This window comes from Penicillium roqueforti, assembly GCF_015533775.1.
Source record: "Penicillium roqueforti strain LCP96 04111 chromosome Unknown scaffold_11, whole genome shotgun sequence".
Classification (NCBI taxonomy): Eukaryota; Fungi; Ascomycota; class Eurotiomycetes; order Eurotiales; family Aspergillaceae; genus Penicillium; species Penicillium roqueforti.
This window is the reverse complement of record NW_024067575.1, coordinates 262,572-276,542: the sequence shown is the minus strand read 5'-3', so window position 1 is coordinate 276,542 and position 13,971 is coordinate 262,572. Positions and strand designations below refer to the sequence as shown.

At 48.7% G+C, this 13,971-nt stretch overlaps 7 protein-coding genes across 7 annotated transcripts; 3 read left to right on the top strand and 4 right to left on the bottom strand.

Annotated features, from left to right (window-relative positions):
• Positions 1 to 411: 411 nt before the first annotated feature.
• LCP9604111_4997 (putative mRNA splicing protein (Prp39)) lies at positions 412 to 1,866 on the bottom strand (the record flags this gene model as incomplete). Its single annotated transcript, XM_039072757.1, has 1 exon — positions 412 to 1,866. The coding sequence occupies one exon, from the start codon at positions 1,864 to 1,866 to the stop codon at positions 412 to 414; it is 1,455 nt and encodes a 484-aa protein (XP_038928968.1).
• Positions 1,867 to 2,162: 296 nt separating this feature from the next.
• On the bottom strand, positions 2,163 to 2,761 carry LCP9604111_4996 (HAT repeat-containing protein; the record flags this gene model as incomplete). Its single annotated transcript, XM_039072756.1, has 4 exons — positions 2,163 to 2,181; positions 2,238 to 2,341; positions 2,412 to 2,627; positions 2,693 to 2,761. 4 exons carry the CDS (start codon positions 2,759 to 2,761, stop codon positions 2,163 to 2,165), a joined length of 408 nt encoding a protein of 135 aa, XP_038928967.1.
• Positions 2,762 to 3,176: 415 nt separating this feature from the next.
• LCP9604111_4995 (mitochondrial 54S ribosomal protein mL59) lies at positions 3,177 to 3,832 on the top strand (the record flags this gene model as incomplete). Its single annotated transcript, XM_039072755.1, has 2 exons — positions 3,177 to 3,731; positions 3,791 to 3,832. 2 exons carry the CDS (start codon positions 3,177 to 3,179, stop codon positions 3,830 to 3,832), a joined length of 597 nt encoding a protein of 198 aa, XP_038928966.1.
• A 1,606-nt stretch (positions 3,833 to 5,438) lies between these two features.
• hxB (putative molybdenum cofactor sulfurase protein (HxB)) lies at positions 5,439 to 8,064 on the top strand (the record flags this gene model as incomplete). Its single annotated transcript, XM_039072754.1, has 3 exons — positions 5,439 to 5,541; positions 5,595 to 7,128; positions 7,179 to 8,064. The coding sequence occupies 3 exons, from the start codon at positions 5,439 to 5,441 to the stop codon at positions 8,062 to 8,064; spliced, it is 2,523 nt and encodes an 840-aa protein (XP_038928965.1).
• A 243-nt stretch (positions 8,065 to 8,307) lies between these two features.
• Positions 8,308 to 9,260, bottom strand: LCP9604111_4993 (phytanoyl-CoA dioxygenase family protein; the record flags this gene model as incomplete). The annotated part of the gene is made up of 3 exons (XM_039072753.1): positions 8,308 to 8,411; positions 8,472 to 8,904; positions 8,973 to 9,260. The coding sequence occupies 3 exons, from the start codon at positions 9,258 to 9,260 to the stop codon at positions 8,308 to 8,310; spliced, it is 825 nt and encodes a 274-aa protein (XP_038928964.1).
• Positions 9,261 to 9,783: 523 nt separating this feature from the next.
• LCP9604111_4992 (uncharacterized protein) lies at positions 9,784 to 11,772 on the top strand (the record flags this gene model as incomplete). The annotated part of the gene is made up of 3 exons (XM_039072752.1): positions 9,784 to 10,257; positions 10,316 to 10,475; positions 10,535 to 11,772. 3 exons carry the CDS (start codon positions 9,784 to 9,786, stop codon positions 11,770 to 11,772), a joined length of 1,872 nt encoding a protein of 623 aa, XP_038928963.1.
• A 25-nt stretch (positions 11,773 to 11,797) lies between these two features.
• Positions 11,798 to 13,866, bottom strand: LCP9604111_4991 (transcriptional regulator family TF; the record flags this gene model as incomplete). Its single annotated transcript, XM_039072751.1, has 4 exons — positions 11,798 to 12,804; positions 12,855 to 13,540; positions 13,589 to 13,698; positions 13,747 to 13,866. 4 exons carry the CDS (start codon positions 13,864 to 13,866, stop codon positions 11,798 to 11,800), a joined length of 1,923 nt encoding a protein of 640 aa, XP_038928962.1.
• Between the last annotated feature and the right edge of the window lie 105 nt (positions 13,867 to 13,971).

Sequence of the window (13,971 nt, the reverse complement as noted above, 5' to 3'; positions counted from 1 at the left end):
AATCGTAGACGAATCAATTGAAAACAGTTTAAATGAATTTCATTGGAAAACAAGCCACCTTAGAATACAATTGGTCCCGAAGGATCCAAATCTCAGATCGGCAAATCTTATGTCAAGCCCCAAGAAGGGACAAGACACCAGTGCATCTAACGAAAGTGAGAAGAAGCTGTCTTTAAGCGGGGGCAATATCGCTAGAGAACAGGAGGGAGGAAAAGTTGCCCAGCACGGGCAACGGGGATGATACTACATGAAAAAAGAACTCACCCACCCAGGTCAATATGCCAGGGTAAGAAACGAAGATAAAACACCGAAAAGGCACCAGCAGAACTTCCATAAACGCACCCATTCGTGAAGAAACGTATCCATAGTTGCAGTCATTGGCTTGAGGGACGTGCATATGACTGTTGGGTTTCAAGCGGCACCGCCGTTCGCTGCTGTCTGTTGGTAGTAGGCATACGCCTGTGCAGCCGCGGCATCAGGTGTGGGCTGCATCTGAGGAATCGAAGCAAACTGTCCCTCTGCAGGGGTGGGGTGCACCGCCACATTCCCGCCAGTCCGAACAGAAGCCACGGATGAAGGACCGTAGATTTCTCGATCCAGGGCCAGGTATTCCTTCGCGGCATCCTTGGTGCCTCTTTCGAGAAGGTAATTCATGTAAATTTGCACAAGTTCCTTGACAGAGTCGACTTGCAGAACGCTCTTGGACCGGATGTCGGCAATGACCTGCTTGATACGTTCATACTGAACCGACTCGGTAGCCGCGCTGGTGGGTTGCTCAATCTCGAAGACGAGATAGCTTCCCCAAAAGGGTCGGCTGTCGAGGTAGTATTGCTGATTCTCGTGGAAAACATTGCGCGCCTCGTCAGGACTGCCCTTGATCTTCCACAAAAGCCGGGCCCATTCGGCAACGAGAGCAGCCTTTGTAGCCATTTCACACTCTGGCGAATCCAATTGTGTCTTGTAGACTTCAATGGCCGCCTCAAGACCTCCGTGGCGACGACACAGATTTGCGAGTGAGATAATCGTCTCAACATGGCTGGGGAGATACATAAGAATAGCGTTGTGGATATCTTTCGCCACGTCCACGCGGTCTGACACCTCTTCGAAGTAGGCATAGTGGAGTCGAATCGTGGGATTGGCAATTGGGACGTAGAGATACGCGGCACGCTGATATATGATTCGAACCTCTTCCTCCTTGTCAGGCTGAGCAGCCATCCAGCGAGCGTATCGGAACCAGAACTCGTCGTAATAGGCACAAGTGACCAGGCACCGCTCATACAGGAATTGAGTTCGGGAGTACAAACCCTCGCCTTCCTCAAAGTCAAGATACTTCTTCCAGTTCGTCAGCTGAGCTTGATCGAGCTCAGTGACATGGAAATAGGGACGCTTAATTTCCGATTCGAAAGTCCAACGCCTGGTCGTCTCAGCCTGAGTGTGCGCGAAAACCTCCAGGTGGTAATTGTTCACGCGCGCTGTAAGAGCTTTCGTCATCTCTTCTTCAGTACAGGGGCCAGCAGCTTCGATCTCAGCGCGGAAAGCGGCGATGGTCTCTGCCGAGGCGCGCTCGGCCAAAGGGCTACCCTGCGCGATTTGACGGTACCGCTCAAAGTAGCGAGAATATTGGTGCATAGGAATATGAATGACACGTGCAAGAATTGCGAAAATCTTATCGTGGGCCTCAAGCCGCTCCTCGAACTCAATGTACTTATCCCAGAAGGGATGGGACAGGAAATCAAGACCGACACTGCTCGCACCTCGTTCGAAAAGCCTAGTTGATATTAGGTTAGCATGATGTGGACACATGTGCCTGATGGGTGGGAAAGGAGTGATAGGAGTGATAGAGGTGATAGGAGACAGGGGAAACATGAGCAGTGAACTCTGTCCGTTTGAAAACCCAAGTAATCAAATGAGTGCGGTAGATGAAGCTAAGGGATAGGTGGGCATCCTGTGCTCCGTAAAGGGCCATCGAACGAGACTATTCATTGCCATTCAATGCAAGGTCGTAATTTGGTCAATCAGAGGAGATATGCAGCCTGGGTGAGCTATGGGTGAGAAGTAAACTCCACTTAGATCAAAGAAGCAAAGCAGCGAGTGGTTTCTCACCCATCGACAATGAGACCGACTGGATATTCAGATATCCAGAAAAAAATATGTGACCGGCATCACGAGAACTTTCGCGAGCTGCGTCGGTAACGGTTATAGGGAAAGGGAAGAAGACCATCTCTACTCTCACTTACTCTCGAATTATATCGGGGTCGTGCGAAGTTTCCGCCTTGAACGAACAGTAGTTCGTCCAGAGATCAACAGAGGGCGAGATACTAGCAATGCCTCGTTCATAAACCTAGGGCGACAGGATTAGTACAAAGCCATGGAAAAGAAGAGGCTGGCGCCCAGGGAGGGTGTATGCATACCATCTCAGCGGCCTCAGTGCCGGTGAGAGAGAACTCTTGGTCGGCATACTTCTTCCAGTATCCAAAGAGCAATGGGAACTTGGCAAGGAACCGGTCGTAGGCTGCGCGAACGGTTGTGATGGCCTGGGGGCTGGAATTGCGCGTTATTCCACCCTCGAGGGCCTCCGCGGCGCGAATCAGTTTTTCCCAAGTTTCGAAGTTGTCAGGATCATCAAGCTGTAAAAGATAGACATGTCAGTCGACAAGGAACATGTTCGTCAAATGCCACATGGAACACGTACCAGCTGGGTCTCGAGATTTCTAATCTCCGCATTCTCCTCTTCGGAGCCTCCGTACTGATAGTCGGCCATGGTCGTCCAGTGCTGAGGATGCGCGCGAGAAGTTGATACCTCGGTATAAGACAATATGGATGGATGAGCTTGCAGGTACTAATAAGATAGCAGTGATGGTAACAATGAAGATTGCGAAAGGAAGAAATTCTTGGGGTTGAGACGAGACAGACAAGCGATAGCAGGTCCTGATTTATGCCTGAGGCGAAATATCTTTGGCCCGTCCTGGTCCAGGGATTTGAGGGCGGTATAGTCCATGGCGATGTGGCAGAAATACCCGTCGACGCCTTCGGGATAAGGCGCAAAGACCACTTTATGCCTTGTCGCCTGACAAGCTTGGCGTGAGCCCGGGCGGTATCAACTTTTTGACCGGAACATTCACAAGCAACCTAGAACCACCCGTGCACACTAGGATCACAAACCATCTTGATCCACTATGTCGGTTTCGAAGCAGACGGGCACATTGTTGGAAAACCTTCCTCAACGCCTGGTAAATTTCTTCGCTCGGTATCCTCCACAAACCCACTCCGCAGCTGTCCGCCGTCCTGCCCCTGCGAACGGAGAGGGCTATGTACCAATGAAGGTAGAATCCCCTTACACACCAGATCGCGATGCCAAGGGTGCACCAGGAGAGAAAAAGCATGGCTGGACTCCTTCACGAGCACTCCTCGTGACCAGCAACGATGTCCGGAATCCATTTCTTCCACACAAGCGATTCGGCAAATGGGAAGCACCGAAATATGGACTGCGCCAGCAAGCCGATCTGATGAAGCTGGCCATCAAGTACAATGTGGGGGCACTTCTTCCTCCTAGTCGCAAATCACCTGAATTCAAGGAGACACGACGTGCAGAGCGTGGTTTGCAGGTCAAGGGAACTGGTGTTGGCCATAAGGTCAAGGGTCACAAGTGGGAGCGCACCATGGAGTCACGTCTCGAGGACCGTCGCAAGGCGATGGAGGCAATGCCGGAGATGGTCAGGATGTGGAAGCAGGTTAGTTCTCTATTGGTCCTTCCTGAAGTGGTTAGAGCAATGCTGACTCGGCGCAACAGAGAGGTCATGGCCGCGGCTGGAGACAATGGCCCAAGCGGTAATGTGGATGCCCCACCGCCATCCACCGTCGCATCGTCTTCTTTCCCTTCTTTATTTTGGCCAGTTTGTTCATTCTGGCTTTTCAATGCTCTGTCGATTCCAACGCGAACCGGATCGGCACAAATACTTGTACCAGCCATAGCAGGAGCTTGGGACGGAGTTTTGTCTTTGAAGTATACTATCAACCCCATCTGTACAATACAATCTACGGTCACATCGCCCAATGGTACCCAAGAAAATCATTTACATGAATCCGGCCGGTGTTATCTTTCATCATCCTCAACACCAATAAGAAAACTCCTAGCTGAATAGTCATGTTCAGCTTGCGAGCACAAGCAGCAGAACGGGATGAACCCCAAGAACAAATAGTCAATAATAGTATACTATAGTGCACCCTACGAAGGTCACCATGATGCTGATCAGTTCAGCCCCAGTTCAGCCTTAGAAACAAGTTAGAACACTACAGTGGCGCTGTTACAGCTTTTTCAGCTTTTCTTTCACAATTACAAGATTGATGGTCTACTCCGTACAGCGTTAGCACTTGACTCACACGTACTGACATAGATTGTTTAGTGTCATTCGCTCAACCCATGGCTACGTGTTTCCAGCCCAATGTATCATCAGTGAAATTAGGCACACTGTTCGTATATAAATAGTAATAAACTTGAGTGGGTAAGCTGGCATTGTGATGAGACTAAATGTAGTGCTTTAGCTTTAGTAGGATCCTAGACACCCATGCAGGTTGGGTTGCAAATCGTGCATCTAGGACGCTATTGGAACCTGTGAGGTATAAGTTATAATGATCAAATAAGTTCTCACAGGCATAGGCAAATGGTTGGTTGGAAGTCTATAGCGATCAATAATGTGATTGTGTATCATAATGTGGGGGCGTCTAATCATTAGTTCCAATAGTACATACTCATGAACGTGTCGGCTGATTCAAACATGTCTCCCCGATGAGGATGTCCGTGACTGTAAAGGGTCTAGTGACCCTGATATTATGCATAGAGTGCATGAGCATCACAATGTAGTTAGTGGAGTCGCTGTAGATCATCGTGTATATAGTGTAGAATAGTGCGTGTGGTATAGTGACAACAATGGCCGGCACGATAAGGCGCTATGACAAAGCAACTATTGCCACGTCCAATATATCACGGGCTACGTGCGAGGGGAATCTCATCTCGAGCATTCTTCGTCACTTCACATCACGCCTTGAAAACTTGAAAACAACTTATAAAAGCCATATACCTGACTCTTGGAATGTCCTTATTTTCTAAACCTCCGATAGCCTATCTCTTTATAGTGGACTGGAGATCATACCCAGGCTAGTTGATTTGTTGGTATCGGTAACCTCCGATGAGAATATAGCTACTGCTATCTTATATGTGGTAAGGTCTCCCCACCTCCTTCTTCAAATCCATTTGATATTACTCATTTACACAACTATGCGATCTATTTCTGGATCTTCCAGATATCCATTATGCTGATTGTGCTGATTGTACTGCTAGACAGGAAGTCCCTTCTTTCACAATTTGCCACCTTGATTTCAAACAAAGTACGAAGTACAACAGACGTTGAAGTGCGTCTGTCCAAAGTTGAACTTCAACAATGGTGGAATCAACCTTTCAGGGGTCTATCCATTCAAACTATAGTCAAGGTTACTCCGCCGATGTGGACATCATTCGAGACCAGGAGTATCCTCTACTAAATGGTATAAGTGTCCGTCTGCTATCACTCTATTCATGCTGACCACTGTTCTACTAGGAACAACATACCTAGATTATGCTGGGACAACACCCTATGCCAAGTCCATGATCGAGTCTTTCTCGCGTGATCTTACATCTAATCTTTTTGGAAACCCTCATTCGATGTCTTTGTCGTCGCAGCTTTCTACACAAAGAACAGAAGACATCCGAGTCCGCGTATTGCGTTTCTTCAATGCGGACCCGGATGAGTTCGACCTTGTCTTTGTGGCAAACGCAACTGCTGGCATCAAGCTAGTTGCAGACTCACTCCGGGACTCCGACCATCGAGGATTTTGGTATGGCTACCACATCGATGCTCATACCAGTCTCATTGGGGTACGAGAGTTGGCCGAGATGGGCTACCAGTGTTTCCAAAATGATGACGAGATGGAGGCTGAGATTTTAAAGCTGGCTGGTAACCAGTCCAAGGCGCCCAGACTCCTTGCCTACCCAGCCCAATCCAATATGAACGGCCGGCGTCTGCCTATTCGATGGTGCGAGCAAGTCCGAGCCGCGGCAAACGAAAGTGGAGGGAATGTATACACCCTGCTTGACGCTGCGTCGCTGGTATCCACCGCTCCACTTGATCTGGGTCCGTCTTCATCTGCCCCAGACTTCACTGTCCTCAGCTTTTACAAAATCTTTGGGTTTCCCGATTTGGGTGCTTTGATTGTCCGCAAAAGTGCTGCGCGGGTCTTTGAGCGACGGAAGTTTTTTGGCGGAGGCACCGTCGACATGGTCCTGGCCACTGGCGTGCAATGGCATGCGAAAAAAGAAACATCTATTCATGAGCGGCTAGAGGATGGTACTCTTCCGTTTCACAATATCATAGCTCTGGACACAGCCTTAGATACGCACGAACGCTTATTCGGCTCGATGGCGAACATTTCGGCACATACTGGGTTCCTCGCAAAACAAGTCTATGATAGGCTTTCTTCATTGGCACATTTCAATGAGAAAAAAGTCTGCCAAATTTATCAATCGCACACCTCGGCATATGGCAACCCGCATACCCAAGGTCCGATTATTGCATTCAATCTTTGCAATAGTCGCGGCGAATGGGTTCCTAAAACCGAGGTGGAAAAACTGGCTACGGTGCAAGATCTGCAGATACGCACTGGGTCCGTTTGTAATCCTGGGGGAACTGCCTCGTCACTTGGGTGGACTGGACCGGAGCTTCGCCGGCATTACTCTGCGGGATTACGTTGTGGTGATAACCATGATGTTCTTGGAGGGCGACCAACAGGAATTTTGCGTGTCAGTATCGGTGCCACGACAAATATGAAGGATATAGACTCCTTGATCAACTTCATAGAGGAGTTCTATGTGGAGAAGATTCCACCCATAGTCGCCCTGGATCCTCTGGCCGAAGACGATGGGGTCGTTGCTCCTCATTTTTTTGTTGAAAGCTTAGCAGTATTCCCAATCAAGAGTTGCGGTGCTTTCAAGATACCCGAGGGGAAACGTTGGGAAGTGAAGAAAGAGGGCCTAGCTTGGGATAGAGAATGGTGTTTGATTCATCAAGGGACTGGTGCAGCCCTGAGTCAGAAAAGGTATGCGTATCCAAGCAAAAGCATCCAAATTTATAAACTAATGATAGTAGATTTCCTCGCATGTGTCTTCTACGACCCTCAATTGATATTGAAAGAGGAGTTCTCCGTATTACTTGTGGTGCAGTCGCGGCGTCAGATCAGGTCAGCCTTGAGATTTCACTTGGCTGGGAGGACACAAGTCTCATCTCCACATCCTTCTGTCCGAGCTCGACCAAAAAATCCACAATAGTCTGCGGCGACCGAGTTTCTCTCCATGCCTACACATCCCCGGTGGTCTCGGCATTCTTCTCAGACTTCCTGGGCGTGCCCTGTACTCTCGCAAGATTCCCTACAAAGACCACCAACCGCTATTCACAGATGCAACGGACGCCTAATACATGGAAGAACCGTTTCCGCAAGCTGATCATGCCAGGCTCATTCCCACCTGACTTCCCTCCTCCGGTACTTGAGGGTGGTCAGAGACTAATCACGTTATCCAACGAGTCGCCAATTCTAATTGTCTCGCGTTCATCTGTCAACCGACTGAATGAGATCATCAAAGCAAACGCCAAGAATAGCAACAATAAGACTGTTGCCGCGGACGTCTTCCGGGGTAACATTGTCGTTGCTGAACGACTTGCTCGCCGTGGGGACGTGGAACAACCATATGCGGAGGACCGGTGGTCATCTCTTCGAATTGGACCAGATCAACTTCGGTTCGATGCTCTCGATGCATGCGAGCGTTGTCAAATGATTTGTATAGATCAGTTCACCGGTGTCCGACGCGCTGAGCCGTTTTCAACGCTTGCCAAGACGCGAAACATCGATGGGAAGGTCAAATTTGGCAGATATTCCGCACTTTCTCCAGAAGAACTAGAGGGCTTTGACTCGGAACTACCAGATCGCAGGACGGTGATGGTAGGGGATGTCGTTGTGCCCTTATATCAGGATGACTGAGTATTCGAATGCTCGTTTTCGGCATTATGTGATTTCGGCTCGTATTTCTTTTTGGACTTGGGTGTTTGATATGCCATTATATAATAATATGTACCTTGTATACAGCTGTACGTATCTCTTCGCTTATTATTTTCGGGAGGTTTGTCAATATATAGAAGTCTTGGCTTCTTAATCTGGTATTCAACAGTTGCCTAGTAAACATTTTGAATTTGATGAACGCCATAGTGATACCCATGATAGTACCTAAACAACCACAGTCGCAGTAGCCTTTTCTGGGGCTTTGGTGAAAGGCGCCGCAAAGCCATAGGTCTGGTAACCTTTGGAATAATCCTTGCCGGCCTCACGCTCTAGAAGATATATATCAGCAACTCGGCCCTTAAACATTTGACATTCCAAAGAAAACTCACCATGCTCAGGCGGGAACATCTCCATGCGATGCTTGTAGTATTGCTCCCGAAGATCCTCCCCGTCACTCCTCGAGTGAAAGGTAGCATAAAGGCTCGATCGACTCTTATCGGTCTTGTTCTCAGCAGAGCGATGGGCGAGATGCGACCCAAAGATCAGCATATCACCCATTTCAAGTGGAATAGGAGTCCATGGGTGCGAGTGCTCCCATTCAGGCTTGATTCGACCACCTGCCGCAAATTCAATTTGCATTTTGTGGGACCCGGGCACAACCTCCAGACATCCGTTTTCAGGCGTCGCAGCGTCAATGGCTATGTTGGCGGTGACATGTTCAATGCGACCGATGTGGTCGTAGGCTGGTGCATCGAGGTGCGCCTGGAAGCCGTTTCCCTGTGGCTGCTTGTAGTTGATCTTCTCCTTGAAGAGCAACATATCCTACAGTTAATAGCTTGATGTTAGTATGATCTCCTGATAGAGCTTCGGTCTTGTGGAAATGAACATACATCGCCTGAGACTGCCTTCAGAATCTCCGCCAGCTGCTCGCCGCAGACTAGTGACTTGAACTGAGGGTGGTATTCAATGAACCTTTCCGTGCGCATCAGCTGGCGTTCGCCCTTGATGTTGATTTCATCGTAAGGCATCCATTTGCCCTTGACACGAGGCCAGGCCTGGATTTCTTGAGTCCATCGCTTGAGTTCCGTAGGATCAACGAGTTCATGCTCGTCGGCGCGTAGGAGGAGGTAACCATTCTCATGGTAAAAAGCTATTTGTTCAGGTGTAAGAGGCGACATCTTTGAGTAATTTGTTCGAAACCACCGAAGTAGGCAGATAATGAGATGATCGAAGTGAGAATGCAGTAAACCTACGAGCTTTTAATAGTTTTTCGAAACGCATCGACTTCTGTTGTTCAACAGCGGGGCCATTCCGATAATTCGGCCTTCGATTGCCCTAGGAATTGACCCGTGGGCCATTTCTCAATTAGTTCTAGATTGCGTTGGATGCGACTTCAGTGAAGGTGTTCGTCCCGATGCCAACCAGAAACCCATGGGATGCCGCACAGACCAACGGGCTTCGTGCCGAGACGAATGCGATTCGCTCATCCACGAATCTTTGAGAATATCGTGAGTTATTGGAGGGGCAAGTGAGAAGATCACCATGTGCACGTGCTGAGACGGACTTCGTGCCTTTATTCGCGATTTAGCCCAATGCTACAAGGACTTCTAATATGTCACCACACCCTATGTACGACCAAGGGATCTATTTAAGACCATCAACAGACCATTTCTTGAGGAATAACCAAAAGCTTTCATCAAAATGAACATGAAAATGACTATTTCCAAGACTGAGCAACCTCTTGACTCGGTCGAGGAACACACTCGAGCAACGATCAAAACATTGTTCCAATTTCTGCATGCACAGGGCCAGGGTGACTACCTCGGCGAGCAAGTAACTCAACTGGAACACTCGCTACAGTGTGCATATCTTGCCACCCAGTCCCCGGAGCATGGAAACGACCCTGAGGTCATCGTGGCTGCACTTTTGCACGATGTCGGGCGATTCATCCCCGCGGCCGAGAAGATGGAGAAAATGATCACTCCCGACGGCCAGTATCTCGGAAGACAAAGCCATGAAGCTCTGGGGGAGTTCTACCTGCGCCAGATTGGTTTCAGTGAGAAGGTGTGCAAGCTGGTTGGTGCGCATGTAATGGCTAAGCGCTATTTGGTCGCGACGGATCAATGCTATTATGATGCATTGAGTGAGACCAGTAAGCGGACATTGAAGTTCCAGGTAGGTCACCTTTCCCTTATTACATTCTCAATTTTAGGAGTATACTAATGACAATTAGGGTGGCGGGTACAATAACGAGCAGATCCAGGAGGCGCAAAAGGATCCTCTGCTTGAGGCAAAGCTTTCCGTCAGACGATGGGATGATCTCGCGAAAAAGCCGAATTGGAAAGTCCCTGATCTGGAAGCCTATGAGGAAATTGCCTATCAGTGTCTTATTGGTGAGTGTGATTGCGATAGCGACCTCTAACAACCCAATATATATACTAAACATATACAGACTCCCGGTCGAAGTTCACCCTACATTCGAAAGAATATCACCTGCCAACACAGCCCACAGTGGTGATCTGTGTTGATGGCTTCGATCCGGAATACTTGAAGTCTGGTATTGAGAGAGGTCTTCTGCCGACTTTCAAGAAATTCCTTGACAACGGGTTCCATGCCACTGCTAAGAGTTGCATGCCCTCATTCACCAACCCGAACAATGTATCCATCATTACAGGCGTGCCACCATCCATACATGGAATTGCCGGAAACTTCTTCTTGGACCGAGAAACAGGAGAGACCAAGATGGTCACCGACGACTCCCTACTTCGTGGCTCAACAATACTGGAGCAGATGTTCCGGCGTGGTGTACGAGTGTCAGCCATCACCGCCAAAGACAAACTGCGCAAAATCCTTGCCCACGGCTTAAAGGGAGCCATTTGCTTTTCTTCGGAAAAGGCAGCGGATTGCACTCTGGACGAGAACGGGATTTCCGATGTGGAAAAGTGGCTCGGTCAGCCTGCACCTAGCCAATATTCGGGCGATTTGTCTTTGTTTGTGCTTGACGCAGGCATCAAACTGCTGCAGGAGAAGAGATCGGACATTTTGTACTTGACATTGTCCGATTACATCCAGCACAAGTATGAACCTGGCAGCAAGGAGGCTGACAATTTCATGGGAGCAATTGACGAGCGTTTGCAGAGTCTTGCAGCTCTAGCTCCTGTCATCGGTGTAACTGGTGACCATGGTATGAGCCAAAAGTCAAATGAGCTGGGAGAGCCCAACGTTCTCTTCCTGGAGGAAGTTCTCAATGCCGAGTTTGGGCCGAATGCCTCTAGGGTTATCTGCCCCATCACGGATCCATTCGTTCGACACCATGGTGCACTCGGGTCCTTTGTGCGCGTCTATCTCAAAGACATCACGCAACTCGGATCGATGATTTCAATCTGCGAGTCACTCCCAGATGTCGAGGTTGCTCTCAGCGGCGAAGATGCCGCCCCAAGATATGATATGCCTTTGGACCGGGAGGGTGATATTGTGGTTATTTCCAAACCGCATGCCGTAATTGGCAGCTGCAAAGCGAATCATGATCTCTCAAACTTGAAAGACCACCCGTTACGGTCGCATGGAGGCCTAAGCGAGCAAGAGATCCCATTGATTATGTCAAAGCCGGCAAACAATGGGAGCAAGGCTAAGGCGAAGGACTGGAGAAACTATGACGTTTTTGATCTTGTGCTCAACTGGGCAATCTGATATTTATCTATCTCGATGCCCGAGATCAAAGAGGAGGTTCCATCGATGTATTATAATGTAGCCACCAATCGTCAATATCAGGGAAGATAGTTTGAAAATCAAAGCTTGCCATGTTTTCCATCCAAATTGCATCAAAGACTGGGGGTTGTTCCTGGGCAGGAGACGTACGATACATTGTTTCGTGGGCTGTGTGAGCGGACATTTGGCATCTACTCGACAAACGTTCCAAGCCCTCGCTGATGACCACAAGGAGATGGTGTTTATGCATAGACTGAGTGATATCCCGAAGGGCAGCCACGGTGTCAGTGACCAGTGAAAGGATCTTGGTCGTATCAATTCTGACCATGAAGGCATACTTCGTAGCAACTTTGAGGAGAAAGACAACGGCGAAGGCGAGCATAGTATCGAAATATAAAGGAAGCCCATTCATGAATGATCGAAATTCGGCATCAGAAACAATCATCCGAAGAATTGACATAGCTGACAATACGCCGGAATTGGCGATCTCCTCCAATTCAGGTGACATGTATTGAGGTGAGCTCTCTGATATCGGTACGCCACGAAAGGCGTGTGAGCAAAGGTATAGCTTTGCAAAATGATAGTGAAAACCCACGCCCTTTTGCGGATAGTTCCCGACATTCTGATTTGCTTTGAAGCTTTCGCTCCAATCTGCAAACCAGGTATCCAAAGAGATAGAACATCGACGCAGTTGGGGCAGAGTCTGCGGTGCAATAGGGGTATCAACATCTACCCCGAAGGTGTCGAAGACTCGACCCAGGATTGACCATTCCTTGACCTGGCTGATTAGTCTAGCATCATCTTCTGTGGCGTGTTCAGTTTCTAGTATTCGACTAGCCGACTCAATTATAAACCCTTCTCTGGACATCGGAGGTCGACCGTAGGCGATCGAAAAGTGGTGGTCGCATACATAGACGAGATAGTATAGTCGAGCTTGAAGATAGCCATCGCGGTCTCCTTTGAGGGCTTTGTAGATACCACTATGAAGATTAATGTCCGATGCAATGCGGACGGCTAGTTCCATTAGCTTTAATCCACCACAAGATTGCAGCCACATCACATACCATTCCCGATCAAGGCCCAAGAAAGTTCATGCAACCAAAACGCACCAACGCACAGGCCACGGATGTCATCTTCATTCATATGCCTTGAGAAAGTTTGGGCCGCGACAACGTTCTTGTATTCACCGTAGCAAGTTTCAAAGAGATGACCGAGGGAATGCGAATGCAAAGCAGCCACGGTACAAACAGCCGCCGTCAATAGTGGGGATGCGATTCGAACCGAGTCCAAACTAATATGGTCGCCAAGAATACGATAGAGAAAATGATCAAGTCTGAGATGGTATGTTTCGAACAACGAAACGGCGTCGCGTAGTAAAATAAGTCCCGTAGATATCAAGTCTGGACGACGGGAAGTTGATGGATTGTTTGGTAGACCTGCCTTTCCACTTTCTGAGACGCAGGAGGCTGGGATAGAAGCTGGGCCACCTCGGGGATCCATTATCACTTCCCATGTCTGCGGTGGCTCATGGTGCTCATTTGGCTGAGACGGTTGACTTGAGGTGGAGATTTCCCCCGCGATAACTTTCTCATTAATAGTCTCAACCGGTGGGCTCAAAGAATTATCTTGTATTTCGGGCGCAGCTTGCACAGTTTGCAAAGCTTGAAACTCGGGCATGTCAACTTTGGCAGCAATCTTTGCAACAGCCTCTTCTAGCCGCCGCATCTTTTGCACCACGGCCCCTTTCCATCTAGATACTGTCAGGAAATGCCAATGCAAACGATTAGTCTGTACTTACGTGACATCGTCTTCTAGTAATGTCTGCAAGCTTCGGTTCACGCTGCAAGGGAGACCTCTCTTCTTGCACCGCGAGCATGGCATCTGACCCTCCCCCATATGACATTTGACCTTTCCCTGTCAGTTACTTGCTTTGTCATCTACTTCAAGAGGACCAACCTTTTGTTTTCGACATGCTACACAAGCAGTAATCTTGCGAGTAATATCGGGGGGCTTTCGATCGCCGAATGATTCTCGCAAAGCACTTACGGGCGGCGGAGACGGTAGTTCGATGTCCATAATGAGTGCCTGAATTGAGGTTGCCGCGGAGTGATAATGTTCTCGACTTTGCAGTGTTTGCATCAGATCCGATAAATTCTTACAAAGCACCAACCAGAGTTCAGA